The sequence below is a fragment of the Rhagoletis zephyria genome, unplaced genomic scaffold (genome assembly GCF_001687245.7).
Source record: "Rhagoletis zephyria isolate East Lansing unplaced genomic scaffold, Rhagoletis_zephyria_1.1 Rzeph_scaffold_14090, whole genome shotgun sequence".
NCBI lineage: Eukaryota > Metazoa > Arthropoda > Insecta > Diptera > Tephritidae > Rhagoletis > Rhagoletis zephyria.
The window spans coordinates 1-14,477 of NW_016171159.1; the positions used below are offsets into that span (position 1 = coordinate 1).

The 14,477-nt window shown below is 41.7% G+C and overlaps 1 protein-coding gene across 1 annotated transcript; it reads right to left on the minus strand.

The window, feature by feature from the left end:
- Positions 1-1,777: 1,777 nt before the first annotated feature.
- Positions 1,778-9,024, minus strand: LOC108378433 (neural cell adhesion molecule 1-like). The gene is made up of 3 exons (XM_017634731.1): positions 6,811-9,024; positions 2,997-3,515; positions 1,778-1,854 (listed from the first exon to the last, which is right to left on the minus strand). Exons 1-3 carry the CDS (start codon positions 8,558-8,560, stop codon positions 1,778-1,780), a joined length of 2,346 nt encoding a protein of 781 aa, XP_017490220.1. The 5' UTR covers positions 8,561-9,024.
- Between the last annotated feature and the right edge of the window lie 5,453 nt (positions 9,025-14,477).

The window sequence follows — 14,477 nt, forward strand, 5'->3', positions numbered from 1 at the left end:
GGCTACTGAGCGTATGGTTTTGCCCAAGTCATGCGAATGTTGGCTTTTTTAGCGCCACTGTTAAGCAGAATATGCTGGGTGTTGGTGCCAGAGGATGAGAGGGCGGGAGAAAAGTGGGTAAGGGGGTGAGTTTTGTGAAGTAGTTACTGGCAGAAAATTAGTTTGAAGCCTTACAGTATTGTTCTTTAAGTGATTGTAATGTTAATTGCCTAGCCAAATGAGTTGAAAATGAAAATGGCTCATAAAAAGTTTTTCGATGAATAGTTGAACGAAAGAACAAAGTTTGAGGAGTTCGAATATTGCTGTAGTACTGTGTATAAAACTGAAAGTGCCGCAAATTCGTACGCACTAAATAGCGATTTTACAATTGTTCTTAAATTGGTATTTTAACAAACATTTTACTAAGTTCGAACAAAAAGGTGGTCCATATTATTTGAATAATATCTATTAAATATCTCCTCTAATAGCCAAACAACAATCAGCGCCTTAGAATCGTTATCAGTTTTTCAATTCATTCAAATTGCCTCAGACCCCATCGCCTCCTACCACTACGAGTTATTTGTTTGTAGGACAGAAAGATGGAATCATCTAAGTGTTTTCTTCTCAGCTGACCTGGTCCCGCTGGGCTAAATTATAAACACTCCAAACCGTCACTAAGACCGCCAGGGAGCTCTTTTGGGTGGATACTATCTGCTGAACATTAAACTCGCATCATTTTCCTGTAATCTTCATTGTCAAACACCTATGACCATCGCGGTGCTGCCACCTAATCTAATCAAATCGCACACTTAATGATTATTTTGTGGTACGATCGACAATCTTTGGTATTCATTTAGCGTCCATTGTAGCCTGCGTGTCAGACAAAGAAGATTAATCTATACTTGTATAACCTGAAATACGATTCCAAAGTTAAATAGTTATTTGTATACCTCCAAAGCCCTACAATAAAAGCAGTAAGCTTTTTAAGCTTTTCACGTTAAGAGTAAAAAGTATAAACTTGTTTTTTTTTTTAACGTTGATTTCGTATTCGGGTTCGGCGATGAAATGGTTCTTAAATTGATTAGTCTTCTTTGATCGACGAATAGTTTCTTGTGAGTTTTTGCCAGGCATCAGCAACCCACTTCAATAAATTTAAGGAATAAAATATGAGGATAATACTACATGCTATTAAACATTCGTTTTATAGATTTTGCTTGGAAAATGTTGACTGCGTCCCCTATGGAGTCCCAAAGATAAAACGATATTATTTTGATTAAGTGGACGATAAACCCTAGTGCCCAGTCGATAAGGGAGTCGACGTCTCCCCACCCGTCTTTTACCATTCCGCTGCTGAAAAACAATAAAGCTGCTGCAGATGATGGCCTGCAAGAGCTGGTAAGGTGCATGCATAAATTCTTCTTCCGACCGAAGTTTCAGTACAAATCCCCAAAAAAGGAGACCCCGCCACAGGTGCCTGAAACAGTAGGACCAGTATGCTAAGCATCATCCTTAAGGTCCAATCGAAAAATTTGTAGACCAGGCATGCAGCATACACCAAATTTTAGTAAATAATCATAATCGAGGGAAAAATCGGCACTCACAATATTAATAAATAATTTCAAAGCAGATTTCTATAGCAGGAAAATTCAAATGTTACCCAAATGCCATGTAGTCTGAACTAACACGGCTGTGCAAGATGACATATCACCAGCTCCGTCGGAATGGGAAAGGACGAATTGATGAAGAAATATGTTTTATGCAGGAAGAGTGCTTATCGTGCGACTTTAAAAGTCTCTCGTTATGCCCGTACTGATGTATATGCGCAGTTTCGTGGACAATGCCAACATCTGATGAGGCCATCCTTGGAGAAAGATGCTGCGAAAAATTTACGGGGTTTTACGCTTGGGCAATGGCGACTACTATAGAGGATTGAACTAAGAAATATATGAGCTCTAAAATGACATGGATGAGGTTAAAATTAATATTGCAAGTATGCCATGGAAGGACGAACGACATGAATGGGCACTAAAATCTTTCAACACCTCAAGGCCACCGGGTAATAGCTGCATTTATTTTAGTTACAACACGGGTTTGGAAATTGGCAAGGCGTTTCTACTCGATAAAATCTCTTATGTTCACACTAATATTTTACCCCTACCCCTTTGATAGACCACTGGAAATGGCTGAACGAGTTCCCAATAAGAATCGGGATTTTTTTGAGATCGTCTAGCAGTCAGTCGTTAGTTCTCTGAATAAACCGGGGGATCGAAACCAACCTAGTGAAGCTTTGTAGCAAAGCTGTCGCGACATTCATGCCAAGTGGAAAGTTACTGGAAGCCTTTACGTGTTAATAAAACATAATTGAATTTAGTGCACTAGCCACTTTTGTTGGTGACACTACCATACAGAATACGCATTCGCATTAAGCTTGAAATTAAGCTTCTACGTTGATTGCATTTCTAAAGAAATAAAGCTTTATCGTTCCCATCCAGTAGTCGTTGAGCGAAATATCAAAATTAGAAAATATTTGACGGCCATTGAGGTCTACATGACATATCTACACACGCATACATTTCAATAGAGGCTGAGTTTGCTAGTTAAGCGTGTGATGGTGCGAGCCTTCAAGTACCAGAATTTCACAAAGCAATTTCAATTTAACATCCATTTTGCTGTGAATCGAAGTTTGACTGACGCAGCAGCTTGCATTTATGAGCATCCTGCACTACGTCCAACTTGCGTGACTAACCGGACATTTCATAGCGCGCGCTAGCTGCCAGCTTAACGCAGTCCAAAATGAGATTGCGTAGACCCGCTGCAACCGCCGAAGAGCACGCACATAGAAACGTCCAATGCATCGGCACAAATAAGTATGAATGCGCACATAATCCTCGAGAGCATTGTCTTTACACGCACGCCAAATGAGTGAGTGAGTGAGTGAGTTGGGGAGAGGGAAGGGGACGGTTGGTGGTCGATGGTCGGTGGATTGCACATGGAAAAGCTTACACTAAGGTACTTACACTCGCTGCGGCCCGCAATGGTGGAGTGCGCTAATGGCGTCACTTGATAGCTATCCCCGTCGCTGCCATTGCCGCCACCACCGCCGCTGACGCCTCCAAGAGCTGATGTGACATGATAACCATAACCATTCTGTGAGCCATAGACGGAAGCCGCAGATTTCTGCTGTTGTTGCTGCTGCTGCTGCTGCTGATGCAGCTGTTCTTCGGTGTCCTGCACGGCAGTGAGTGTCAACTCCATCGCATGTGCGTCTAATGATTTGCTGCTATCCAGACTACCGGTGGGATAGTAGGGTGGTGGCGCTTGATTTGTTTGCGCCACAATAGACGGACGACCCGAGTCGAGATCGTATTCTTTGGCGGGTGAGGTGGTGCTGGCCTTCTTGTTGGACGCAGCACGTCGACAGTGGAAAAAGACCACCGAGAGTGCGACGAGTAGCAGGAATGCGATGGATGAGACGATTATGGCTATTACGGCGGATGTCGTTAGCGCTGACGAGTCGGGCATGTATGATTTGCCAACTGCGGTGGTGTGATAAAAACCGTCGGAATGACAGTGATGGCGCGTTGCGGATTGATGAATAACGGTTGGAGGTGGCATGGAAAAAAGAAGAAAAATGGAGACAAAGGCAAAGTGTTATGCAAAATGTGGATAAGAAGTGTAAATTCTTTTCTAACACAAACGAAGAATTAAAGTGGCTGGGAAGTTACTAGAATGGAAGTGATTTGTTTCGATATAAATTGCAATAAGTTTTTGCGGGAAAAGCGGGAAGTTGTAAAAGCAAAACAAAAACAGTCTCAAGGGGCATAGAGATATTGACAAATGTAGATGATAGAGAGAGAATTTGACACCAAAGAACTCAGCTTTATAGGGCATATAAAATAAAAAAATATATATGAAGAACAGAAAATATACGAGAAAGTTATAAAGCAAAACGAGGATAAATTTATCCCTAGATGGTATTATGGAGTGGGGTTTCCATATAAGTACTTGTATAAAAATGTTTAAAAACGTATGTAAGTACGTTGAATGAGATATTTCAATACTGACATCAAAACACTCTTACGCTGTGCGAAGGCTTAGTCGATCTTACAAAATAATGGCGAGTTAAGTACAAAAAGTAACCGATCCGGTTTAGTTCCTTCATTCGGGCTGTTTTTAAACAATGAACCAGACACGCAAGGTTGGAGCAACTCGAATAGCCTTCGATCCATCTCGGAAAGTAGGAAGAATTGCACCATTTGAAATGGCATTAAGAATAAAATCTCAGCCTTCGCTTCTTCACGGAGAAGTTCAGACTCCAGATATCTCTGCACGGGTAATTATCATCTTGGGATTCACCAGCTGACTCGTCGGCTAACTTTGATTCGGATCTGCAGTCTCAAAACTCACCATTCTCTATGACTGAGAGTAGCACCTCATTGTGCCAAGCTACTAGTACTGAGGTACTAGTTGTTTCCTCTCCTTATCCAAGGTGGTATCAAAGATGGAGACGACAATGGCTAAGCCTGGCTCAAAACAGGAGAATAAATCCCTAAAAGGAAATTTTCTGTGCTTCCAACAGATACTTGCGAAGCTCCAAAGGACCAGGATATCAAAGGTCCACGCCGGTGCTGGACCTTAGAACACTATACTGAAAACCCATTATCCGGCTTGCAAGTTACGGAAAGAGCCAGTACATAAACTGCTATATAGCACCACAGATTATGACTGAGAAGTCAGTATGGTTTTCTCCATCCATTTTGACTAATTTAAGTCACCTGGGACAGATGGGTGTGTATCAGAAGATACGAAAGCTTATAGGGGATCTTATGATATTTTTTAGGATCTGTATGGCCTTTATCCATATTTCCCGTATTTCAAAAAAAGATAGGGAAGTGTTCATACCCTAATCGGGGAAGGATGATAATGAGCTCGCAATAAGTTTCGATCCAGTCCGACTGATATTCTTCATGTCGAAGAACATGTGGCGTACAGTCGATTGCCTTTGTACCATAGGGAAGATTGGGAGAGGACATACAGCTCACCTCTATTGTGGGGTTTAACAGTGGACTTCCAATTAACCACAATGCAAGATTTCGATCACTTCGCAGACCACTCTGATAATGTTTGTGCACTAGCGCCAAGGAGATCTATGTAAACACACAGAGAATCCATAACAGGTTAGATAAATGATGCCACTTTATACGGTTTTGCTATCAACCCTAACCAGACAACCATATTCTTCTTTATATATCCGATGTTTGAAAGCGTAAACTTAAGTCTTTTCGCGGAGGTGACAATCTAATATGGAATGGTAGGAATTTAATATGGAAAACTCACATCGAACATAAGGTTAATCAATTGCACAAAGTTTTCGGACAGTGGCTGAGAGCCTTTAGTAAGGCTTGGGTTCTGAGAGCGGCTTTGTATTCTGCGCACACTGCTTTTATCAGACTGGTCGACAAGCATTCTGCAGAAATATGGTAGCGTAGAATCATGGCCAAAAATAGACTCTAAAGGAGTGTATTTATACGTATTATGGGGGCCATGAGTATTTTTGTATGAGTATGAGAGAATTTTTTGGATTTTCCAACTCTGGACTTGGCGATGGAATAAAAATAACCAAACACTAAATATCGAATGCATTACGCTAACATGACTCCTGGCTCTCAGGGTTTATTTTGGAAAAAAGATTATGACGTTGGTTTTCTTACAAGTAAGTAATGGAAAAATTTAGACAAACCTTTTCTTTCTGATTTCTTCAACACTCAAAAATGAGTTTGAGCTGCTTGGAATCTAACGGGTAACCTCAAATGAAGCGTCCAATTGAATGGGAGCTTGTTATTGGACCAAGAATAGCGGGGACTTCTCAGGTGCATCATTGATCTCCTCATGAGATATATATGATGAGTGTTAACTGAAAAGATAGGTCGCAAAATCCCTTCCAAGGTAGGGAAGAAAAGAGCTACGAGCAAGTGACATGAGGACGATAGGTCACCATTGGTACTGTTGACGATACACTGCAAGAATGAGAGAGTAAAGATTGCGCGCATCAGAGAGGCTTTTTGAGAATAATTTTTGTGTGACGTCACACTGGTGAATTTGCGAGAGAGAATTGCCAAAACGCGAGAAAGAATGGAAGAAGAAAAAAAAGTTTTGCAAGAAAAATGTAAACAAGTAGCACAAGTGTGACGTCACACAAACTGCGGTTCTGTCAAATTCACTTAGACCGGAATAGCGGTACCGGGATGGGGGCGACCTTTGTTATCTACATCGTCGATACACTGTATAGACTGAGAGATCCATTCTCTTGCTGAGATGCATTGGGAACTGACGAGTCACACTCACTCTTTCTGGGAAAAGTACTTAGATTCCTCACAGAGTCATATTAGACTTATTATTTATATTATTATTTCAGAGAAGTAATAATTCCCAACATCTACCCGTTTTTCCACCTTTGTAGTATCAAAAAGCTATCCAAAACTCTATAGAATTCCTTTAAAAAACAAAACAACTAAAAAAGCGCAAGCAAAAAAAAATATATTTTTACTTGCGATAAAATTTCTGTCGTTATTTCCTAGAGCGTACTGGGCTTAAATTGGTAAAAAAACCTTTTAGTTTTGCATGCATGCATTTGCAAAAAAATCTGCAGGATATTTGCATTGAAGGCAAAAAAAAAAAAAAGAAAATGGAATAGGTATTTGTTTCGGAAAAGGAAAACGGAATGTTAAAGGAAAGAACTAAAAAGCCAAAACTCCGAAACGCCAATGCAATTGCGTTCATCTAGCTCTTCAACTAACTCACTAAATACAAAAATATATCCTCTATACTCACTCTCCGCATTCGCATACTGTCCGCAATGGTCGTGATTTGTGCGCAAACACAATTTCACGCGCACCGTCGGCCCTTGCGCCGTCTCTGCCAGCGCCAATGTTATGTCCTCTGCATTGCCCAACGTCCGACCGGACGCGCTGTAGTGTGTCGTTTGTGGAATGTGATTAATTACGGCTTCTTTGAATGTGGCTTCTGCGCCGGACGGCAGTAATGTCACCGTATCCACAATCTCCCACGTGGCCATTGGCGTTTCGCGATTCACCAACGATTCGACAATCGCAATTAATGACAGACATGTCGCCGCAACATTGATGCCCAAAACATGCGAATCGGGATCGTAGGTGACGTGTAGCGGCGGCGGAATTTTACTCACTTTTGTGGTGGCCAATGCTTCGTTTGAGTAACCTGAACTGCCTTTCGAATTGAGCGCATACACTTTGAACATATAGCTTTGATATTGATCCAACGGTGTCACTTTGCATGGATTCTCGCGATAGCAATCGAATTCTAACCAATCAGCTGAACTGATGCTGCTCGCACTGCCGCCACTGCTGCTGAGGCTGCTTGCAATGGAGGTGGTGTAGGTGTGGGTGGCGCAGTCGGAGAGGGTTTGCTCACGCGGCGTGGCCACACGGCGATAAGAGACAAGGTATTTTGTGCTCTGCATGCCACCATTGAAGCCCGGTATCCAGCTGAGTATGGCATAATTGTGCGAAACTTCCATCACTTTCAAAGCGCCTGGTCGTTCCGGTGCACCCTTCGGTTGCAGTCTAATCTGTGTGCGTATTGTGTCGAGTGGATTGACCGCGCGACAGGTGTAGTCGCCATAGTCTGAGTGTGAGATGTGGTTGATGCGTAGTATCGAGGTGTAGATGTCGTTGTTGTCCATGCGTGTGGCGATCTCGTAATGCCCATCTGAGGACATTGTGAGTGGGGAAGGATTGTTGCCGAATTGCCATTGGAACTCTGGCTTTGGATAGGCCTGCACTTTGCAGATAACTTCGGCCGATTCGCGCACGTCGTAGGCTACCTTGTTGTACTGATGCAGCACAATTGGTTCGTGTTCGATGCGCAGATGCATGCTGGAGTTGGCCGAGTTCACTTCGTTCTCATAGAGACAGGTGTAGAGTCCACGATCGGCGGGGACCAGCTGATTGCCATTTGGTCGCCCCTTGCCGCGGAATTTCAGTATGCTCTGCACTGTGACTACACCTCCTTGGCCCTCGGTCGGCGTGGTGCGTATGTCGTACAACTTGCGGCCAGGCAGCACTTCGGTGCCATCCTTGATCCAGCGTATAATCGGCGTGGGCTTACCTTTCGCGCTGCACGTGACTGCATAGTCCACATCGCCAACGCGCCGTGTCATATGCTGCTGCAGCTTGGCCAGAAACTGTGGTGGTTGATGTACTTCGAGAACGATGGTAGCCATCTTGCCGATTCCCAGCTCATTCACAGCATGGCAGTGATACTTGCCCTCGCTACCGAGATGTGCCTTCGGTATGGAATACTGCGGCCCTTGTGCCAGTATCTTTTGTGTGTTGCTGAACTCGCCATCCACATCGCGAAACCAACGGTACTGCGGCACGGGCCAACCCGGTGGACTGGCTGAGCAGCTGAGCGTTACACCATTTCCGACATGAACGATCGGCTTATTTGGCGTTATGTAGGCTTGTCCGGGTCGATGCCGCACCAACAGCGCCACCGTCGAGTTGCCAACGCCCTCCACGCGCTTCGAGGTGTACGGAAGCATGATATTAACGGCGCGGCAAATGTAGTTGCCAGCGTGTTCGGCACGCACTGATACCAGCGTGAGCAGCTCACCGGTGAAGCGAAAGTCTGGTGCGCCTTCCTTCAGCCATTCGATGGTAATAGGCGGTGGGTTGGAGGTAACATTACAGCGTACCAACACGGTTTCACCTTCCTCGGCTTCGTGCGTTTTCGACTCGATGACAACGATGGGTGGAAAGAGTACGTCGAGCACTATATCTTTTTCGCCAGACTTCCCAAGTCCATTGTCGGCAGTGCAGGTATATTTGCCCGCGTGATGTCGCCCCACGCGGAAGATGGTGTGTGTGGGCGTGGCACTGACATATTGTCCATTGCGAGACCAACGTATGTTGGAGACTTTTGGCTTAGCGTCGACATTACACTCCAGCTTGGCAATTTGATCACGTTCGACGCGGAGCGGGTTTTGCGGTCCAATTTCGACGCGTGGGTAAACTGAAATGCAGGATAAGAGTTAACATTTAAAATTTAATTGCATGAAATAATTATTTGAAGTGGAATGTTGGATTGTGAGTTTGTATATGTACTTAGAAGGGTTGCCATCTGGTTGACAAAACGAAACGGAATAAAATGTTTAGGATATTTGACCAAAAAGATCACAAGAAGTGTGCTTAGCGACTCTATTGTCCAGTAATAAATAAATAAATAAATAAATTTTTAGGTGATTGTTTATTACGGATATCTCCTCTTTAGATTGCCACCTACCTAAAGGAGGAAACTAGTTAACTAATAAATTCTATACGAATTTGAGTATACAAATAAAATCAGCTAAATACAGTTAAATTTGCGCTAAGGCCTTTTCCAATCAGCTTCCTTAGTTCTCAAAACTATACGTATGTGGATAGGGTTCTCTAAACGTAAATACACGTTTCATTCAACGTGGATGATCCACTGATTCCGTGCTTGAGGAAGTCGGTAATGTCTTTGGATTTCAGAAATATCTTTCTTTATTTACAAATTTTCTAATCTCATTTACAGTTGGCTAATATAACTTTTAATTGAAGCTTTATCATTTTATGGGGATTTTTATTTTTAATTGACACTTTCACATTTACAACCGGAAATGGCGTAGTTTGATTCAAAGAGCTACTAGGCGCCCGTGAACTGCCGGTTGGAGAGCACTGATCTCAACGAAAGAACCCAACGGAACAAGTATAATCATGAAAAATGAGGCAGAGTACAGGAGGTCAGGCCGCATATTCCGGCCCCACAGTGGCAATGCAAACTTGTCTTTCAGGTGTCCTATTTCTTACATACCTTCATATCTTTATTATGCACCACTTTATTGTCTGCGGTAATAATTAGAGAAATGGGTTAATGGAAAGAAATAACGATGAGGCATAGTAGTTTGCCTTTGAGTTTTCTTCCCGTCATTGTACGACTGAAATGGGGAATTTGATACCTTCGCCTGGATACATCATAGGTAGTAGGTAAACTGATGGCTCCAAAATGGAACGCAGTCGAAGCTAGCTGAGTAGTGCAGATCCCTTTTTAATAGACTTAGTAGTGAATTCGACGTAGATTTACATATGGGTCGCTTGTCATGGCAACATTCTAGAAAATCTAGCTGGTGATCAGCACACATTTCCTCAATTGCGCATCGGATCTCAAAATCAGACCGTAAAATATATTGGACAATCAGACCATAATTGGCGTACGGCGTTAAGTACCGGGCATTGACCGTTTTCTGCCTTCACTAGAAGGCTGACAATCGCCTGCTAGGAACTTTACAGATGCTGAAGAAACCATTTTAGAAACAGAAAACACTACATAGAGGGCTATTTTTAGGCTAAGCGTTAAAACAGACGAAAAATTTAAAAATATTCCAATCGTTAATAAATAATTTTATATGAAAATTCTTAAGGGGTAAATTAATAAGTGAATATCCTTTAAAAATTATTTACATTTTGAATTTTGCGTGCTTGCAAAAAAAAAATGATTCAAAAAGAAAAACTTCTTTATATTTTCAGATGTGTTTTTGAACTCATTTAAAATAACCCGATAAACATTTTGGCGAACGTTCGAAAATAACCTTCGATATCCAATATGCGTACCGAACTGAGAACGAACTCATAACCAACCTTAGTTTTCCAATGTTCATATTATATTGGAAAAACACTCGAGATGGGTTCGAAAAAGAATGGAAACCAGAGTAACGAGAGAGGAAGTCAAACCCAGCTTATTCTCGAAGGGAAATATAAGACAATCACTCTCTCTCATAAAAATTTCAATTCGATAATGGGCTGGATTTCAAATTCATAACGAAGGACAAATACATTGGATAACGAAGGCTCTGTTTTGCTGGAGAATGGCCTGGTTCTCGAATCGAATTCTAACGTAATCCACATTCGTTATCGAAGGTGAGACTCGAAAAACTGATTCGTTTTCGAATCATTTTCGAATTGTTAAGAAAGCCCAATGTTTATTGGGAAATTTATTAAATAAAATAGTGTCCGAATGCCTGCCTACCTTCGTGGGTAGAGCTATATGTTGTCTATGCTCACTATGCTTTCAATCTTAGAAGATCTTGATAGGTTTCTCTGGTCCTCAAACAGAAAACTTTAACTTTCTTAGAACAAATTAAATGATGATCCCACCTTCGATCGGTTTGGCAAGTTCTTATAGAGCTGAACTCATTATTTCAAGACAACACCACTCTGTGACTGCCAAAATGTACAAATCTGTACAAATGTCCAATTCGTGTGATCCTTGGTTAAGTTACCAATTTGGTCCCTGTAGTCCCAGCCAAGAGCTATCATCTCTTTGGATATAACAACAATAAACACTTTTACTGTTATCATCCCTCCATATATTTTCAACGAACTATTGCAAGCTTTTCACAACCCAGTGAGATTCTAAAACCCGAAGCTTTTGAAAACAAATGTCCATTACGTTTTTAATATTTTATACCGAATAGAAATACCCGACCTAGGCGGAAACATCGAAGAAAAAAGTCGACCTAAAGTAATTTAAACGGGGCGACTTGATGGCCGGAAAAATGAAGAAATAAACAATATCTCCAAATGAAGAATAAGCAATATCTCCAAATGGGCACCAACGAAGTGGATTTTGAAGCATTCGATAGAACTATGTAAATACTTTGCCCTTGCTGTACAGTCATTGTGGTGTTCTCGTTAGTAATAAAAATCAAGGAATGAAGCCGATTCAAAATAAAGTTTCGGTTTCGGTATTGTCAAGTGTTTCAGTTTCGGTTTTGGTTTCGGTTTCGGTTTCGGTTTTGGTTTCGGTTTCGGTTTCGGTTTTGGAATAAAAAAAATGAAAATGTGAGTTTTACAACTATACACGTGGAAATGAAAATCAAAATGACTTCTTCCAAATAACCGATGCCAGATCGGAGATTAAATTTATTAGACATCTTTTTAGCAGCTTTTTGCGAAAAGTTACTCTGTCATACTTATTTACTAATTAACACGAATTTTAGCAAAGTATTGCTGATTTTGGTTTAATAAATTGTTTATTTAAAAAAAATTTTTATTTACTTTGGCGATAAATCTAAATTGTTGAAAGTGAAGTAAAACGAAGTAAAATGAAGTGACGAAGTGAAGGCCTCTAAAGTGAAGCGATAAATTTCAATTGAAGTGACAGTGGCAGCACTGCTACCGCCTTGACATAAGTCACGATGTATATAAATTAAAAGTAAGACTATCCACATACTATAGTACACAAATTTGTCCATGCAAGTAATTTTTCGTAAAACAGGCACAGTTATGTTACTGAAGAAAAAAAATTTGTTGGTCGGTAGGATCCTGAGCTGATTTTTATAAAGATTTCGGTTTCGTTCCTTTTCAGGTCAAGATAAAATTAAAAAAAAAAATTGATAAAAATATTGATGCGCTATATATTGGCACATGTACTGATATACAAAACTAAAAAACTTGTGTTGGGACGATTGTCTTCCGCTTGATTGGGTGTAGCGCACATTAAGCGCAATCATTTTCCAAACTCAGAATTAATGCGAATATGCGATGGGCATGTAATTTTTTCACCACAATAACACTACTCAACTGCCGGTAGCCAACGTAACAACATGTGTTAGGGTTCGCAAAACTAGGCAATGCATTTTTATCTAAAACTGGCTGCAGTAAATTATAATGTTGCTTTTCGCGATGGTTCCACTTCAACTCCACGCCAAAATATCGCTCGGCATCAATTTTTATGCCCGCACTGGCATGCGTGTTCATAATTAATTTGCCATTGCTTCGGTGGTAGTGCTTCCCATTAACCTGCTCGCTACTTGTCACAAATTCGCCATATTTGCATCAATGCCACTTATGTTAATGTTGCACGCTGCGAAATTGTGCAAATAGGTTTGAAGTCAACAAGCCGCAGGAACTGTCACAGGATATGCGGAAGCCGCAGGCGTAAATAACAACACCCAACTAACAACCAGGCAAGCGGAAAGTAGCGCTCGAGGTAACCCAACAACTAGCGAACCAAAAATCAAAAATTTAAAAATAAAACAACTCAGCAAGTCATTGCAATTAGCATGCCGGTGGCTAAATTGTTGTTGTCGTTGATCGTTTGTTCGTTGTTCTGTTATTGATATGCATACACATTAACACCGCGCTACCCACACGTCTGATGGGGGGTGTGCACAGGCGTCCGTCCACGACTGCTCGCTTATGTCATCGCTGGGTAATAAACTTGTCGGTCGTTATGTGTTTTGACAATGTTTGCGTGCGTCCTCCCCCCCACTTTCATTCGCGCTTGTCATCCTTGCTCACTCGCACTGCCTGCCGCGCAATTAAATGTCGCTGGATTTTTCAATTTTTTTCTATTTTCATATACGTATTCATTATTGTTTTAAATACACAACATCCGCTGACGTCGACAGTTCACCATCCACCCCGTCCCAGGGCCGCCGGTGGGTAATGTGGCCGCCAAATGCCAGCGGCGCGCACACTGCAATGTAGGGAACCTATGCACAGGGCTAGGTCAAGCTATGTCCACTGCGGCTCCCGCATTACACCATTTAAAACTCTGTTACTGCGAGTATGTTTAGCCTGATTTTTATGATCCGTGACGTTGGACATTTCCTGCTCAATGGGCGTGCGCAATTAGACGCATAAACTATGCAGTTGTTGTTGTTGTTCGTATGGTTGTTGCTGTTGTCGTTAATGTGCAACGCCCTACGGCATCATTCAAAATTAAGTGAAATTGTACGTAAATGCTGGTCATTAGCTGTGAGAAAACATATGTACATACATACATACGAGCTGTATGCGCAATGGCAACGTTAGCGAACGGACGCAGCTAAATATGAAAGGATATACATACATACATCCTCGTATGGAAGGACATACAATTATGTGGAAGTTAAACTTAAAATGCGAATGCGAAAAGTGCCAACAGGGTTCGGTAAACTTTGTTTATCGCTACGTAAGTGTTGATTTTGGGATCATAAATCAATATTATGTCACAGTTTAGAGTGGGCAGAGAAGAGTTAATCATAGCAACTGTTTACTTGCGAGCTGGTGAAATAAATACTCAAGCGGGGTGTACTAATAAATGGAAATGGCTACAAGCGCCAACTTCAATTAGTCTATGTGGACCTTATAAAATGCATTTATGCTAGGTGAACCTTCTAAGTTAATCCATGAAACCTTGCGATATGAAAGGAGTTTTGTAGATGGTTGATGTTAGCCAGGGATGGCTCAACGTGCCTGATTTTTAGACCGTTGGATGGTTTCAGAGGAATGGCAATTTAAAAAGTCCACGACAGAACATTTTACATGCATATTTGGATATGACAAAATTATCCGCGCGATGGGTATCACTCACACTCGACCATAAACGCTACAGTGTTACCATTTCAAGAGTTTTTGGCGAAGTTAAGCCGCAATCTGAACGGGTTTTTGCGC